The 14,407-nt window shown below is 36.5% G+C and overlaps 1 protein-coding gene across 1 annotated transcript; it reads right to left on the reverse strand.

The window, feature by feature from the left end:
• Nucleotides 1–6,020: 6,020 nt before the first annotated feature.
• On the reverse strand, nt 6,021–7,234 carry LOC122310270. The gene is made up of 3 exons (XM_043124154.1): nt 6,885–7,234; nt 6,673–6,773; nt 6,021–6,586 (listed from the first exon to the last, which is right to left on the reverse strand). The coding sequence occupies exons 1-3, from the start codon at nt 7,232–7,234 to the stop codon at nt 6,021–6,023; spliced, it is 1,017 nt and encodes a 338-aa protein (XP_042980088.1).
• Between the last annotated feature and the right edge of the window lie 7,173 nt (nt 7,235–14,407).

Raw genomic sequence — 14,407 nt, forward strand, 5'->3', positions numbered from 1 at the left:
TCCCTGATGAGCAGTTGTTTGCATGTGAGATCAAGCTTCCGTGGTATGCTGATATTGTTAATTATCTAGCTTGTAAGGTTTTACCACCTGATCTTACTTACCATCAACGTAAGAAATTTTTGCATGATGTGAATCACTATATTTGGGATGAGCCTTTGTTGTTCAAAAGATGCCCCGATCAAATCATGAGAAGATGTGTGCCGGAAGAAGAGATGCAAGACATCCTCCATCATTGTCATTCCTCATCATATGGAGGACACTTTGGAGCCACCCGTACAGCAGCTAAAGTACTTCAAAGTGGGTTCTTTTGGCCTTCCATTTTTCGTGATAGTTACACTTTGGTGAAAACTTGTGACCGGTGCCAACGTATGAGAAATATTTCAAGGCGTCATGAGTTACCATTGAAAGGTATCTTAGAAGTTGAGTTGTTTGATGTTTGGGGAATAGATTTTATGGGGCCCTTTCCTCCTTCTTTTGGTTTTGCATATATCTTGCTAGCAGTTGACTATGTGTCAAAATGGGTGGAAGCAATTGCTACAACAACAAATGATGCAAAGGTAGTGCTCAAATTTCTGCACAAGAACATATTCACAAGATTTGGCACTCCACGAGCTATTATTAGTGATGAAGGGACTCACTTTTGCAACAAGTTATTTGAGAATCTTCTGTCTAAATATGGTGTGAAGCACAAGATAGCACTTGCTTACCATCCTCAAACTAATGGTCAAGCTGAAATTTCAAATAGAGAGATCAAGAACATCCTTGAGAAGACGGTCAAAATCAATAGAAAGGATTGGGCGAAGAAGCTTGATGATGCTTTGTGGGCATACCGTACAGCTTTTAAAACACCTATCGGGATGTCTCCATACCGATTAGTGTTTGGAAAGGCATGTCATCTTCCTGTAGAGTTGGAGCATAGAGCTTATTGGGCTGTGAAAAAGTTTAACTTTGATTTGAAGGCAGCAGGTGAAAAGCGACTTCTTCAATTGAATGAGATGGAAGAGTTTCGGAATGATGCATATGAAAATGCCAAGATCTATAAAGAAAGGACGAAGAAGTGGCATGATAAACAGATTCTTAGGCGAGAGTTTGCTCCAGGACAACAAGTTTTACTCTTCAATTCACGACTCAAACTCTTTCCGGGAAAGTTGAAATCAAGATGGACGGGACCTTATACAATTCATGAAGTTTCCTCTTTTGGAGCAGTAGATTTGAAGGACAAGACTGAGAACATTTTCAGAGTTAATGGTCAGAGATTGAAGCACTACTATGGAGAGCAAATGGAGAGGAACTATGCATTTATTCCTCTTGGAGATCCTAATTGATGATCATTGAAAAGTCTGGCTGTAGACTTTAAAACAAGCGCTTATGGGAGGCAACCCATATATCTATCTATCTTTCTTTCATTTATTTTATTATCTTTATTTATTTAAGTTTTAATAAATTAATTTTTGATGCAGGTATTTAGCAAGAATAAAGAGCTGAAAAATTTTTAAACCTCGGAAGGTTCACCATGAAACCAGGGAAGTTCCTTTATTTCTTCAATCCTTTTTACTTTTGCATCACAATGAGGACATTGTTTAGTTTAAGTTTGGGGGTGTAAACTCCTATAATTATTTGATCCTCTTGTTTTCTAAGTTTTGGGTTGTTGATGGGTTGTTTGATTCTTTTACCAAGCATGCATTGGAGTAAGATTGAATTCTCTATGACTCTGAAATTTGTGATTGAAGATGGTTTTGAGAAAAATTTTCAAAAATTTCTTTTATGTCAAGTGAAGTTTTGTGGGTACTTTCGTTTAAATCTTTGACCTTGAACACAATTGAGCACATAGTCGTTTTTCTCTTATTCCATTTTGCTTATGAAGAGAAGAAGTTGAATTAATTGAAAGAGGGAGGTTCGATTTTGCTTTGCTCTAGAATCCGTTGATGGGTCCTTGAGGCGAAATCCTAGTTGAGACCAAATATTAGAGAAATGATCTAGGCATTTCTTTGGCATAACCAAAAAGCTTTCCCAGCCGTCCTAAATGTCATGCCATCATTACATGGTGTGTTTCCATAGTCAACCCCCTTGAGCCTTCATGAGCCTTTATTGATTCTTTAAACTACATAAACCATGCCCGCTCTAAGCCTGAAAAACAATGAATCTACCGTTGATAGTTTGAGAAAATACTTTGGTGGAGAGTTACATTTAAAAGAGAAAATTGGTTTCATGATGAAACGTATTATGTTTGCTCTATTCGATCGAAGAAGAAGAAGAAGAAGAAAGGAAGTGATATATAAAAAAAAAAAAAATAAATAAAAAAAAAAAAAAAAGAAGAAAAGAAAAGAAAAGAAAAAGAAGTCGCCAAGCGGAAAGTGAATTACCTCAAATTTTGTTAAGGGAAGTGTTGGTATTACATCAGTGATTACAGCAATAATAATGCCACAAGTATGAGCATATTGCCAAGAAAGAGCTATGATTTGAATCATGTGAGTTTCTCTTTTAATGTTCTTTTCACTAAGTATTTTTCCAGTTTGATTTAATTTCCCATATCCAGTTCTTTCTTAACCCTCACCCTGTGGCCTATCATTACAACCTTAATAAAGACCTTTTGATCTTTGATTTTGGTGTTGACTACATTAGTGGAGAGGATTTCTGAAAATTGGACTTATGGGGTTAAGTTTTAAGAGAATTCTTCTGATTTTGGTTGTTCTACTTTTATCTGAGTTTGCAGGTGGTTTGAGGTTAAATTGACTATATCACACACCCACTCAAGGTCTTAGCTTTAGGTTGAAGTAAACGCCTAACTCTTGCTTGACAAATTGCAAAATTTTTGATTGATTTTCTTGCTATCTTTGATGTTAAAAGAGTAAGATACTAGAGATGAAATCTAAATTCATAAAAGCTTGGTGAATGATGATACTTCTCTTTGGGGTCGAGTTGATATTGCCTAAACTATCATTTGTTTTTCTTTTTGTTTGAGGACAAACAAAGTTGTAAGTTTGGGGGTATTTGATGGATTGCAAAATTTTATATTGCAGATTTTACAAGTTCGCTCGAGCGGAGGCTTTTGGCCGCTCGAGCGAATTCAGGCAGATTCAAACGCTCGACTGCCGCTCGACAGGGAGCTCGAGCAGGTTGCTGAAAAACGAAGATCGCTCGAGCAGAGACATTGGCCGCTCGAGCGAAATCAGGCAGAGTCGAACGCTCGATGTGCGCTCGATAGGACGCTCGAGCGAAATCAGGCAGAGTCGAACGCTCGACGCGCGCTCGACACCCCGCTCGAGCGAACATCGTATTTTGACAGATTTTAGGTTTTCCGCCGTGGGACCATATAAAAGGCCATTCTTCACTCTAGAGCCGCGGTTTTTGACTGGAGAACACTCTTTGAGAGAGAAAAACATAGCTAGAGGGATTCAAATCATTTGTTTTGGAGACGGAATTCCAATTTATTGCACGTACGTTGGATTCATACACGAGCACGGACGGGAGAAAGGCGTTGAATCGTTCTCTTGAGCTTTTGACGACCAGTTGAGGCTGCAAGGAGGATTTTTCAGTGTTTATTTTCTTCTTCCCATCTTCTCAGAACAATTATGGTGAATTCGTTTATGTTGAATTCCAATTCTAGTATGAGCTAAATTTTCTTCTTTCTATGAAAACGATGTAACCTAATTCCGAACTATGCTTGTTTGTCCATGCTAATTTAATGCAATTCTCTCTTTGTTTATCTGATTTATTCTGAGTTTAATGCTTCTAATTAACTGGCCATTGATTAGATGATTATTAATCTTGTGATTTGCTATCGAAAGAGGGAATCATAGGGTAGATCTTGGATATTTCAGCATAGGTAAGTATAGAGATCGAAAGACTTGTATGAACCTGTGTAGTAATTAAATCATTGGTCTTATTGCGTTCTTGATTATTTAATTTGCATACTCTTGTGTGAATTGATAAACTAGAATCAATTCCAATTGACTATCGAAAGAGGCTTTTGGATGAATTAGAGATTTGCTAATAGACAAAAGAGGTTTAAGTTAAATTAGCTGGATGAGAAAAGCATAGTGAAGAATTATGGTGAAATCGATTTCCTAGAAGTTTTCTTCCCTATTGAATTTGATCTTCAAACATCAGTTTTACTTTCTTTGCTTATTTCTCTTGAGTTGATCTAGTTTTATTTGCTACTACAAAAACCTTAGCGATTCCTCTAGATAGAATTGAGATTAGCATAATTTTGGTATTTGGCAAGAGTAAGGTACCAATCCCTGAGGACGATACTCTTCTTATTACTTTACTATAAAACTACGATACTGTGCACTTGCAGTTTTGCACCGGTCAAATAGACAACTAGCTCAAAACCCCACGTTTATAGACATGGGTTGGGTGTTGTCCGTGCCCATGGAAAAGAATAGTGTTCCGCTTCCACCACCACTAGAGAGGTGATCAGGGTGAGGCCGACCTTTAGTTTGAAACGCATGTCACCTGATTTTGATCATGTATTTGGAAATATTAATGGTGAGGATTTCCTCCCTTGTTACGACAAAACAAACAAATGACGGTTCTTGTATAAATTTGAAATAACCATGCAGTACTTACTGAACTTTTTAGGATCTCAGTTTGGAATAACAGTCTTGGCAAATTTCATTTTTCATCTAAGTTGTGATCACCATTTGTACATATATACATATATACCAGAAAAAGAAAGAAGATTTCCATTTTTTGTCAGATGAGAGAGTGGTAGCAGATCCTCTATACTCCGAATCAATGTATGGACTTGATTGAGTAATTTCAACTCACTCAAATATTATGGTGCAACATATATATTAATTTTGAAACAATATCATTTCTATTGATGAAGAATGCAAAGAAAAAAAATTCTGTCACCATTACATAAACTGTTCACACAAAACAGTAGACATAATTTGCATTGGGCCATACTCTATCCAAATTTGCTCATTTTCAGAAACTAGAGCATGTTTAGATAACTGATGAGCAACACCATTAGCTTCACGGTAAACAAAACCCACCTGCCAACTTGGCTTTTCTGAAAGCATAACTCTAGCATCATGGATGACAGGTCCATAGTCAGTACATACAGTCTCTTCACTAGTTGCAGCCTTCGCAGTGATCTGTGAATCACCTTCAAACACTACCCTAACAAATCCCAGCTTTGCACATACTTCTAATGCCTTTCGCAAAGCCATCCCTTCTGCAATGATAGCTTTAACACAAGGCTTAATTTGTGCACAAACGTAGGCCATAACTTTCCCATTTTCATCCTTGAAAACAATACCCAACCTTACTTTATTTTGTCTTGTACACACAGAGGCGTCCCAATTGGCTTTTATCTATTGATGACTAGGTTTCTTCCACCTTACCTTATTTCTGTTAACTGCATTAAGAACATCACCTGTATCTTCTCAAGCTAGTGATATCACAAAAGAATCCCTATCTGCTGCAGTTGCCATTACCACTTATGGAGGACTCTCAAGATCTTTCCCATGAACTACATAGTTTCTTCTGATCCACATCCTCCTTAAGATGAAGCAAGCCAACTGAAAATCATCTACAGATAGCTTAGTGGACATATGTGACCATAACATAGAAAATTTTGGGAATGTAGTAGGCCATTTCTGTATTCGACATTGAGAAACAGCCCATGCATAACTTGCAGTAGGACAAGTTCACAAAACATGCAACACTGATTCAGTCTCTCTTTTACATATCCCACAGACATTAGACTCAATTACTCTTCTTGTCACCAAATTTTGTAAAGTAGGCAGAATATGATGTACAGCCTTCCACACAAAAAGTTTAATCTTCGTGGGCAAAACTAAATTCCACATTTGCTGCCAATTTACCACCCCTGCCGATACACTTGAGCATTCTCCTTCCATTTGTCTTGTAAGAGTTTGTTGTAAATAATAAGCACTTCTGACACTGAAAGAGCCATTTGCAGAATAAGCCCATGTCAATTTATCTTGAGCATTTATTCTACTCAGTGGAATCTTACAAATTAGTTCCACCTCCTCCATCTGAAAAATCTAAGTTAAGACTTCCTTTTTCGAGAAACCCTCCTCTTTATTAATCAATTCTGAAACAGTAGCATCACTATCCAACACTTGTATAAGAGATTTTATCTTATTAGGAATCCACTTAACATGCCATATGCTAATATTAATCACATCCCTAACTCTCCAAAGGCAACTAGCTTTTAGTAAAGGAATTGAGGACCATAAACTTTGCCAAATCATCGAAGAATTATTACCCTTCTTTGCCTTAAATACATTTCCATTCCTACAATACTTCTGCCTCAGAATTGTAGCAACAAGAGAACTTGAATTATTCAACATCCTCCATACTTGCTTTGCCAACATAGCACAATTGAAAAATTCTAAATCCCTAAAGCCCAACTCCCCATCCTTCTTAGATTTCCCCATGTTCTTCCAATTCTTCCAATGGATCTTATTCTGATTATGACAATTTCCCCACCAAAACTTTCCCAACATTGAATTTGTCTCCTTGAGCAATCTCTTTGACAACTTAACACACTCATAGTATATGTTGGGACAACTTGGATCACAACTTTTAACATGACTTATTTTCCAGCCTGAGATAAAAAATTATTCTTCCAGTTTGAAACCTTAGTCCATATCTTCTCTTTGATAGCTCTAAAAGAATGATACTTAGACCTACCAACCATGCTTGGAAGGCCCAAATACTTATCATAACTGTTGCTTGCTGAAACACCAACTGCATTAGCTAATTCAGCCCTTCTCGCAGCACTAGTATTTGAACTAAAAAAAATAGCAATTTTCTCTTCATTCAAACATTATCTAGAGGCCTTCTCATAGATATTCAACAAGCCTTGTATTTGTAGCCATTCATCAATTGTTGCTCGACAGAACAACAAACTATCATCAACAAAAAGTAAGTGACTAATCCTCACACCCCCTCTACAAGCTGCAACACCTTTAATCTCCTGTCTTGTTTCTGCCTGAGTTAACAATGCATTAAGTCTTTCTGCACATAAGAGGGATAGATAAGGAGATAATGGATCTCCTTGCCTAATCCCTTTTTCTGGTTTAAAAGAACTTCCATATTGACCATTCACAATTACTGAGTAACTGACTGAAGTAATGCAGTCCATTACCAAATTTATCCATCTACATCCAAAACCCATCTTCTTCATAATTGCCTCCAAGAACTTCCATTCCACTTGATCATAAGCCTTTGACATGTCCAGCTTGATAGCCATAGAACCTGTTCTTCTTTTCTATTTTGTCTTCATGGAATGTAACAACTCATAGGTAGTAATTATATTATCTGTGATTAGCCTATGTGGAATAAAAGCACTTTGATGGCTCGAAATTATAAGATGCAGCACATGCTTTAACCTATTAGCTAACACTTTTGAAGCCAATTTATACAATACATTACATAAACTAATTGACCTAAATTGGTTAACAACAGTAGGCTCTTTAACTTTTGGAATTAATGCAATAAAAATAGAGTTCACACCCAAATACATTCTACCCCCATTAAGAAATTGTAACAGAGTTTTACATACCTTATCCCTTACAATATGCCAGTATGTTTGAAAGAATTGAGCATTATAGCCATCACGTCCAGGAGCTTTGAGAGGTGCCATTTCATTAAGAGCTTCTTCTATTTCTTCTCTGATGAAAACCTACTGCAATCTCTCATTCATTCCACTTGTTACTCGCTTATTAATACATCTCAAACATATTTCCAAGTCTTCATCAGTTAGTTCTGAGGACTTGGAAATCTCTTCAAGGTATTGAGTAAATGCACCTTCAACATCAGTTTGTACATCCCATGTTCTACCTTGCACATCAGTAATAGATCTGACTTTATTCTTTTTTCTTTTCTGTGTTGCACACAAATGAAAAAACTTCGTGTTTTTGTCCCCTATCTGGTACCAGTTAACTTTTTCTCTCTATCTCCACTTAAGATCATGTTGATCTAACAATATAGCAATTTCCTTTTGCAAAGTTTTTATAGCAGCTATATTTTGAGGGCCTTCTTCATCCTGCAATTTTTTAAGTTCCTTAGATTTCACCAGAATTTCATTATCACAATCCATGTACTTCCCCTTTCTCCATTTGATGACCTTTTTAGAACAATTTGACAACTTACCCTTAATACTATCCCAACCATGCAGCCCCTTTAGCACACTAGGCCACCCTTGCCTTATCACATCCTCCCCCTCCCCATCCTTAACCCATTCTACTTCAAATCGAAACTTATTTATTTATTTATTTTTATATATGCAAGGGATCATATCTATGACAGGTCAGTAAAATTGGTTTATGATCAAATCTTCTAGCAATTAGAGTATCTACACCATACCTCTTGAGCATGTCCTGCCATTGAGAGTTGGCCAATACATGATCCAACCTTTCTTTAGTGTAGTTTGAACCTTCCTGTTTATTACTCCATATAAACAAGCATCCATTCCACACCAAATCATGCAGACAATTTCACCAAATAGCATGCCTAAAATCTTCCATTTGTCTCTCAGGCCTTGGTTTTCCACCAACTTTCTCATGAGAAACAACATCTCATTGAAATCTCCCATTACACACCAAGCTTGATTAAAGCTTGGTCTGATCATAGATAAAAGAGCCCAAGTACTACATCTTTTGTTGGCTACTGGATGTCCATAAAAACCTATGCAATACCACTACTTCCAATCCTCTTGTTCAGTTATTAGAACATGAATATGATTTTGAGAATAATCAATAACTTCCACTTCATACCCACTATGCCACATCATGGCTAGACCACCTTGCTGACCCAGAGAGTCAACTACAAAACAACAATCGAATCTCATTTTCCTTTTAATCATGTCAAATCTAGAACTTCTTAGTTTTGTCTCAATGAGAAAAACTAAGTTAGGTCTCTTTTCTCTGACTAACAAGTAGAGATCAAGAACTGCTCGGGGGGCAAGCCCCCCACAATTCCAACTTAAGTGTTTCATAATGATTGGCGGGGCTGCTTAGCAGCCTCTACCATTACATGTGTCACCATATTATCACGATCCAAAGAAAAACCTCTGCCTCTTTTCATAGGCCTTTAACTATTATAAGTAAGCTCTTCTTCCACAATGCTGTCTTTCTTGCTGTTAATCACCTTACTAGACTGATTCTCAGACTCCTTACTACCTTGATTTCCTTGTAATCTTGCTTTCCTTTTCCATCTTCTTGTACTCATTTTCTTATTCTCGGCAGGTGGTACAGTTTGTTGATCAGCTATGCATATACTATCAACATTCTCATGATCAATATTATTTGGCCCAACAAGATGGTCCATAGAAATTGGGCCAGTAATAATGGACCTTGCAATAGTGCAATCCCCCTCCACCAAGGCCACATGAGTTGCTTTCGATGAAACTTCCCTCCTACCCCTTAGTGTTTGAATATCAGATAAATCAGTATCAAACTCTTCTTCATTCATAACCACCTTATCCTTTTTCAGATTTGAATCAATCCCCTCGTTTGGAAACTATCCAAACTCTCCTCATTCAAATTCAAACTTGCATCTCCCCCTTTAGTAGCCTTATCTACAAAAACAAAAGTTCTTACATTTTCTCTCCTATCCTCCGAAACCTTCTCCACTCTTACTGACACCATTAGAGAAGATCTCAACTCAGCCTCTTCCCGTCCCACCTCTTGCCTCAGCCCCTGTCCGAACTGGACCACCGTCCTTCTGCATTGTAACGAGCCACATGTTTTCTTATGTAAATTGATTTAGCATGCAACCAGACTCCAAATTGAGCATGCATTGCAGTCCCTTCCTCATTACCTATACCCTTACACCCAAGTTTATCATGCATAATTCTTCCACATTTGAAACATAACTTTGGCAATTTCTCATATTTCATAAGGATCCATATGGTTGAATCTTATACCTTAATCCTTCTCCCCCTTGCGATTGGCTTTTGCAAACCTATCTCCACCTTAACTCGTAAGAATTGTCCCTAGCCCATACCATCTTCATTTACATCAATATCTAACGCTTCTCCCATAGAAGAACCAATCTATTGCCCAATCTCTTTATTCATACATGTTAGAGGCAGTTTATATATATATTAATTTTGGGAATCATTTAATTACAACGTTCGAATAGGAGTGTAAGTATAAGAGATACTAACAATATAGATAATGCACAACTATACAAGATTAGCATCTATAACGCCCATCCTTGCATGTGGTAAGACTTTAATAAATAGTTTTAGAAAACGAGAAGGGAATTACTGAGCATTTTAAAACTTTTTCTCTTTTATTTTCATGATATAAAAGATTCAAAATTTAAAATTAAAATCTACTCTATAAAGTAAAAGAGAGTTTACAAGGAAAATCATTAAATTAATTTAAAAAGTCATTTCACAAAAAATTACTTTCATATGTTACATAAAAACTTGCGTAGGCTGCTGTTACTCTTCCCTTGAGCTATGTTTGTCTTGACCTTTTTTTCTCATTTTGTCCTGAGAGGGGGAGGGACATACTGATTATCTTCAGTAATTTTGTGAAAGTACATATATACATTATCGAATCACGTAAATCTTATATATTCTATTTTTATTATACTTTTTCTAATAAAACTTTGATATGTGGCCACTAAAACCCAAATTTTGTAAACCTTTAAATCTATATATAACAAAGGATCAAATTGCCCATGTGATTTGGAGAGGCAGAGTGCTGTGTAGGAGATCTGCACCGCAGCGCGCAATAAGTATGTTTAGTAACTGCCACAATATTTTTGATATTTTTATTGCCGATTGTAATCTTTAAGCCACCGTCTAGCTTGTAGGTGTAGATAGTACTTCTGCCCGATCTTCAAACAGAAGAGTTAGGTGAATTTTTCTATAAAAATAAATAGATCTATGTTATAAATTAATACAATACTTTTCTATAAAAATAAATAGATTTATGTTATAAATTAATTTATATTGTATGATTATATTTAATTATAATTAAATTTAAGATTTTTTAAAGAAAAATAAATAGATTTATGTTATAAATTAATTTATATTGTATGATTATATTTAATTATAATTAAATTTAAGATTTTTTAAATCATATATATATATATATATGAATGAGTATATTGACGTTATATCAGTGATATGGAAATAAGAATTCTCTCTCTGAATTTCTCTCTCTCTGAGTTCATAATCAGCACGATTTCTCTCTTTTCCACCACCCAACATCCATCTCTCTCTTCATGAAGATTGTCTTAGATCTGGGCACCCATGAACAGCATCAAATCGACGACGTGGGATCGGAGGGCGCTGGGTTTAGCTGCTCCAAAAGTCAAGTTGATGCTCTGGTAGAAACCTAGCTACCAGTTTACTTCGAGCTGGATCTGCAGGGCGAGGACGCTCCGGTGGAGTTGCTAAGGCTGCTGTTTATAAGTTTATTACTTTATTACGATACGCAGCGCGGAGATGCTGTGTTCGGAGTCCGGATGGGCAATCGATTGCCTGGGTTTTCTGGACTTTCCTCGACGTTTCCGAGCTTTCCTCAGTGAGTTTTTCCTCAGTTCCTCGAACCTCTACACACAATTTCTAATCCAGTCGATCTTTTAATCGAACTTATGGGTACTTCTGCGTCACCAAATCTCGACGACTACTCAGCCGCTTCTACAGTCATCACGTTCGACCTCCCGCTCCCCTTGCTCCGAGGGCCCATTCATGCCAGACCCGCCGACGATCCCACTGCTGGGCCATACCTCCTTGCATTCTGGGACTCCCGAGCCTGGACCTCCGCGCTCCAAGCCTGCCAGTCGAAAATCTTCCAGCAGTGCGAAAGCGGGGCAAGAGTCTGGTGCGCCCTCGCGGCGTCCGACAAATGCAAACCCCCCTGGTGGCGCGCAGTGATCGGCCGGAAACCGACGGATCTAAGAGAATGAGAGCGGTGCGAGGAGCGAGAAATGGAGGGTTGTTTCGTGCGGCGAATGAGAAGTGCGTCGGGTTCGCGAGGGACAAGTGTGCGACTCCTTTCCGAGAGGCGCGGATTGCCGTCAGGGAAAGGCGGGCGACTCCGAACGACCTTGGAAAGTTAATTTATTTGGCGTCGGTCCTGGATAGGAGTGGTGGCTGAAAAATCAGAAACGCTGCTCTTGAAGCTGGTCCGCCGCAGAGGAACTGAAAATGAATTAGCATCCAATCTATAAGCACGAAGCTTGTTGCCGCTATAATTCTCCATTTTTTGTGGCATTAGATTCCAGAAGGTGTTGGTTATGATTGTTGAGGTTAGACTTTTCTTGAAAGCTTTTGAGTAAAAGGTGGTTCAGGAATGGTCTCCTTTGTACAGAGGGAAACAAAACATGTGACCCCCGCGTTCACGAGTCTGGCTCCTCTCAAGTTGCGGTCGGGATGAAATTTTCTTGTTGACCATTAACGCCACGTGCCATCTCCTCGTTCCAACACCAACTCAAATTTGCTAGCTATCAAGGAAGATAACATATTTAATATGTATGCAAAATAGATTTATATTTAATTAAAATATTTAGCATGTTTAGAGATTTTCGCCGTCGGAGTTGGGGCACGACGTGGACAGAGCTGTTCCGGTGGAGCTCGGGTCCAGGACCCGGGACATGGTGTTCACGGTTTACAGCGAGCATTAGAGGAAGATGCGGCGAATCATGACCGTCCCTTCCTATTTCAAGTAATTTTTTTAATATATTATTTATAATATCTAAGGTGAGTATTAATGATTATATTCATTATTATTACTTGATAAATTATATGTTTATTCATATAGTTTATATCTCAGGTTATATCTTGGTGAATTAAATTTTCATAATATACATTTCAATTATATCTGTGATTAATTTTTATTCACATAGTTTATATACAAGTTTTATTTATTTTTATACTTGTTATGAATTATTAATGATATGATTCATTTTGGAATAAAAATGGAATAAAAACTCATTATGATTAATGCACTTGAAGTTGCATAATTGAAATTATGCAGATAAAAATCACTAAAGAATATATATTTAAATAAATGCCTCGAATGTGCTCCTGAAGTAGCAATATCGAGTGCAAAAGTTTATAATATATTCTAAATTTATATCTGATTTTCTAGTAGTTGAGTAAAATAATGAATTTTTGTTAAAAAATCATTAGTCACGTCTTAATAGTTCCACATCATTCTTTGAAGTGAATGATATTGGATTTATATCATTTTATTTCCTGAAGTGAAAAGAATGATGCGTTTTATTCAAAGAAACTAAGAGATTAGAAGTGATATGATTTCGGGCTAGAAGCTCATATTTGAAGAACTACTAGTTTTCTCTTTGAGTTGATATTATACAATTATTGAATTAAATATTATAATGCATCAAAAGTGATATGATTCAAAATACTTGTACCTTTTCATGATTATCTTGATCATCCAAAATTAATTACGATAAGTCGAATAATTTTCATATGGACGTCCATAAAAGAATCAGAAGATTCTTTTACTATAAATACCACCAAAAGTGAAAAGCAAAATTTGTTAGAAGCAAATAAAATGAAATAATTCGATATTATCTTGATTATTATAGGTGAACTGGAAGTTCAGATGATAATTAAATTATGGATAAAATAAGATAAAAATGTATCATATACTAGTTGTTAAAATCTTGGCGAGGATTGAAATCCCCATAGGACAATTAAGAAATTTAACATTCTAATGAACATAAGACATGTTTAAAAGCATGTGAGACCTATTGATACAAAAGATAAAGCATCTCGAAAGAGAAAAGTACAAATAAATTGGTGCTCCTGAAGAGGCCGTACCCATAAAATAAGCAATAAAGTCCATCCAAATTTTCTATATAAAATTCTATCATATAAACTCTTGAAGAGTATAAATCTCCTAAAGAGTGCCTCCTAAAGAGGTTTTTCATAAAAATGTCTTCCTTTGAAGAGGGACAAGTATCTGAAAATAACGAGACCTCGATACATTTAATGAATATGGAAGAAATTATGGATAGAAATAAAATCATTGTCGACAACGTATTTCCATATAAGATGGCAATTGACATTACCAAAAGTAATGAGAAAGTGAATCAAGAACTGTCGAAAATACTGACGTAAAATATTGACCAAATTTGAAAGAAACAGTTCCTGCAGAATTGATATCACTATTAAAATATGATGCATATGGACTTGTAGTTCAAACACCTAAAAAGGTAATACCTATTGAATATCAGTGGGTATTTATATAAAGGAAATGAAAATGTGATATATAAATCACGGGTCAGTTTCTCGCAGACAATTTCAACAGAATTGATAACCACTAGTAAAATGTGATACATATGGATTCGAAGTCCAAACATCTAAAGAGGTGATGTTTGTTAAATATCAGTGGATATTTATATACATGATATAAAATGTTTGAAACTTTTA

The sequence above is a fragment of the Carya illinoinensis genome, chromosome 5 (genome assembly GCF_018687715.1).
Source record: "Carya illinoinensis cultivar Pawnee chromosome 5, C.illinoinensisPawnee_v1, whole genome shotgun sequence".
Classification (NCBI taxonomy): Eukaryota; Viridiplantae; Streptophyta; class Magnoliopsida; order Fagales; family Juglandaceae; genus Carya; species Carya illinoinensis.

What these genes read in the sequence shown, in the direction of transcription:
- LOC122310270 (XM_043124154.1), bottom strand. Translation starts at nt 7,234, where the DNA reads ATGGCTATCAAGCTGGACATGTCAAAGGCTTATGATCAAGTGGAATGG. An exon ending in TTTGTTGATGATAGTTTGTT is followed by an intron (nt 6,774 to 6,884) that starts GTTCTGTCGAGC and finishes TATTTTTTTTAG; the next exon opens with TTCAAATACTAGTGCTGCGA. An exon ending in GGGCCTTCCAAGCATGGTTG is followed by an intron (nt 6,587 to 6,672) that starts GTAGGTCTAAGT and finishes TTTTTATCTCAG; the next exon opens with GCTGGAAAATAAGTCATGTT.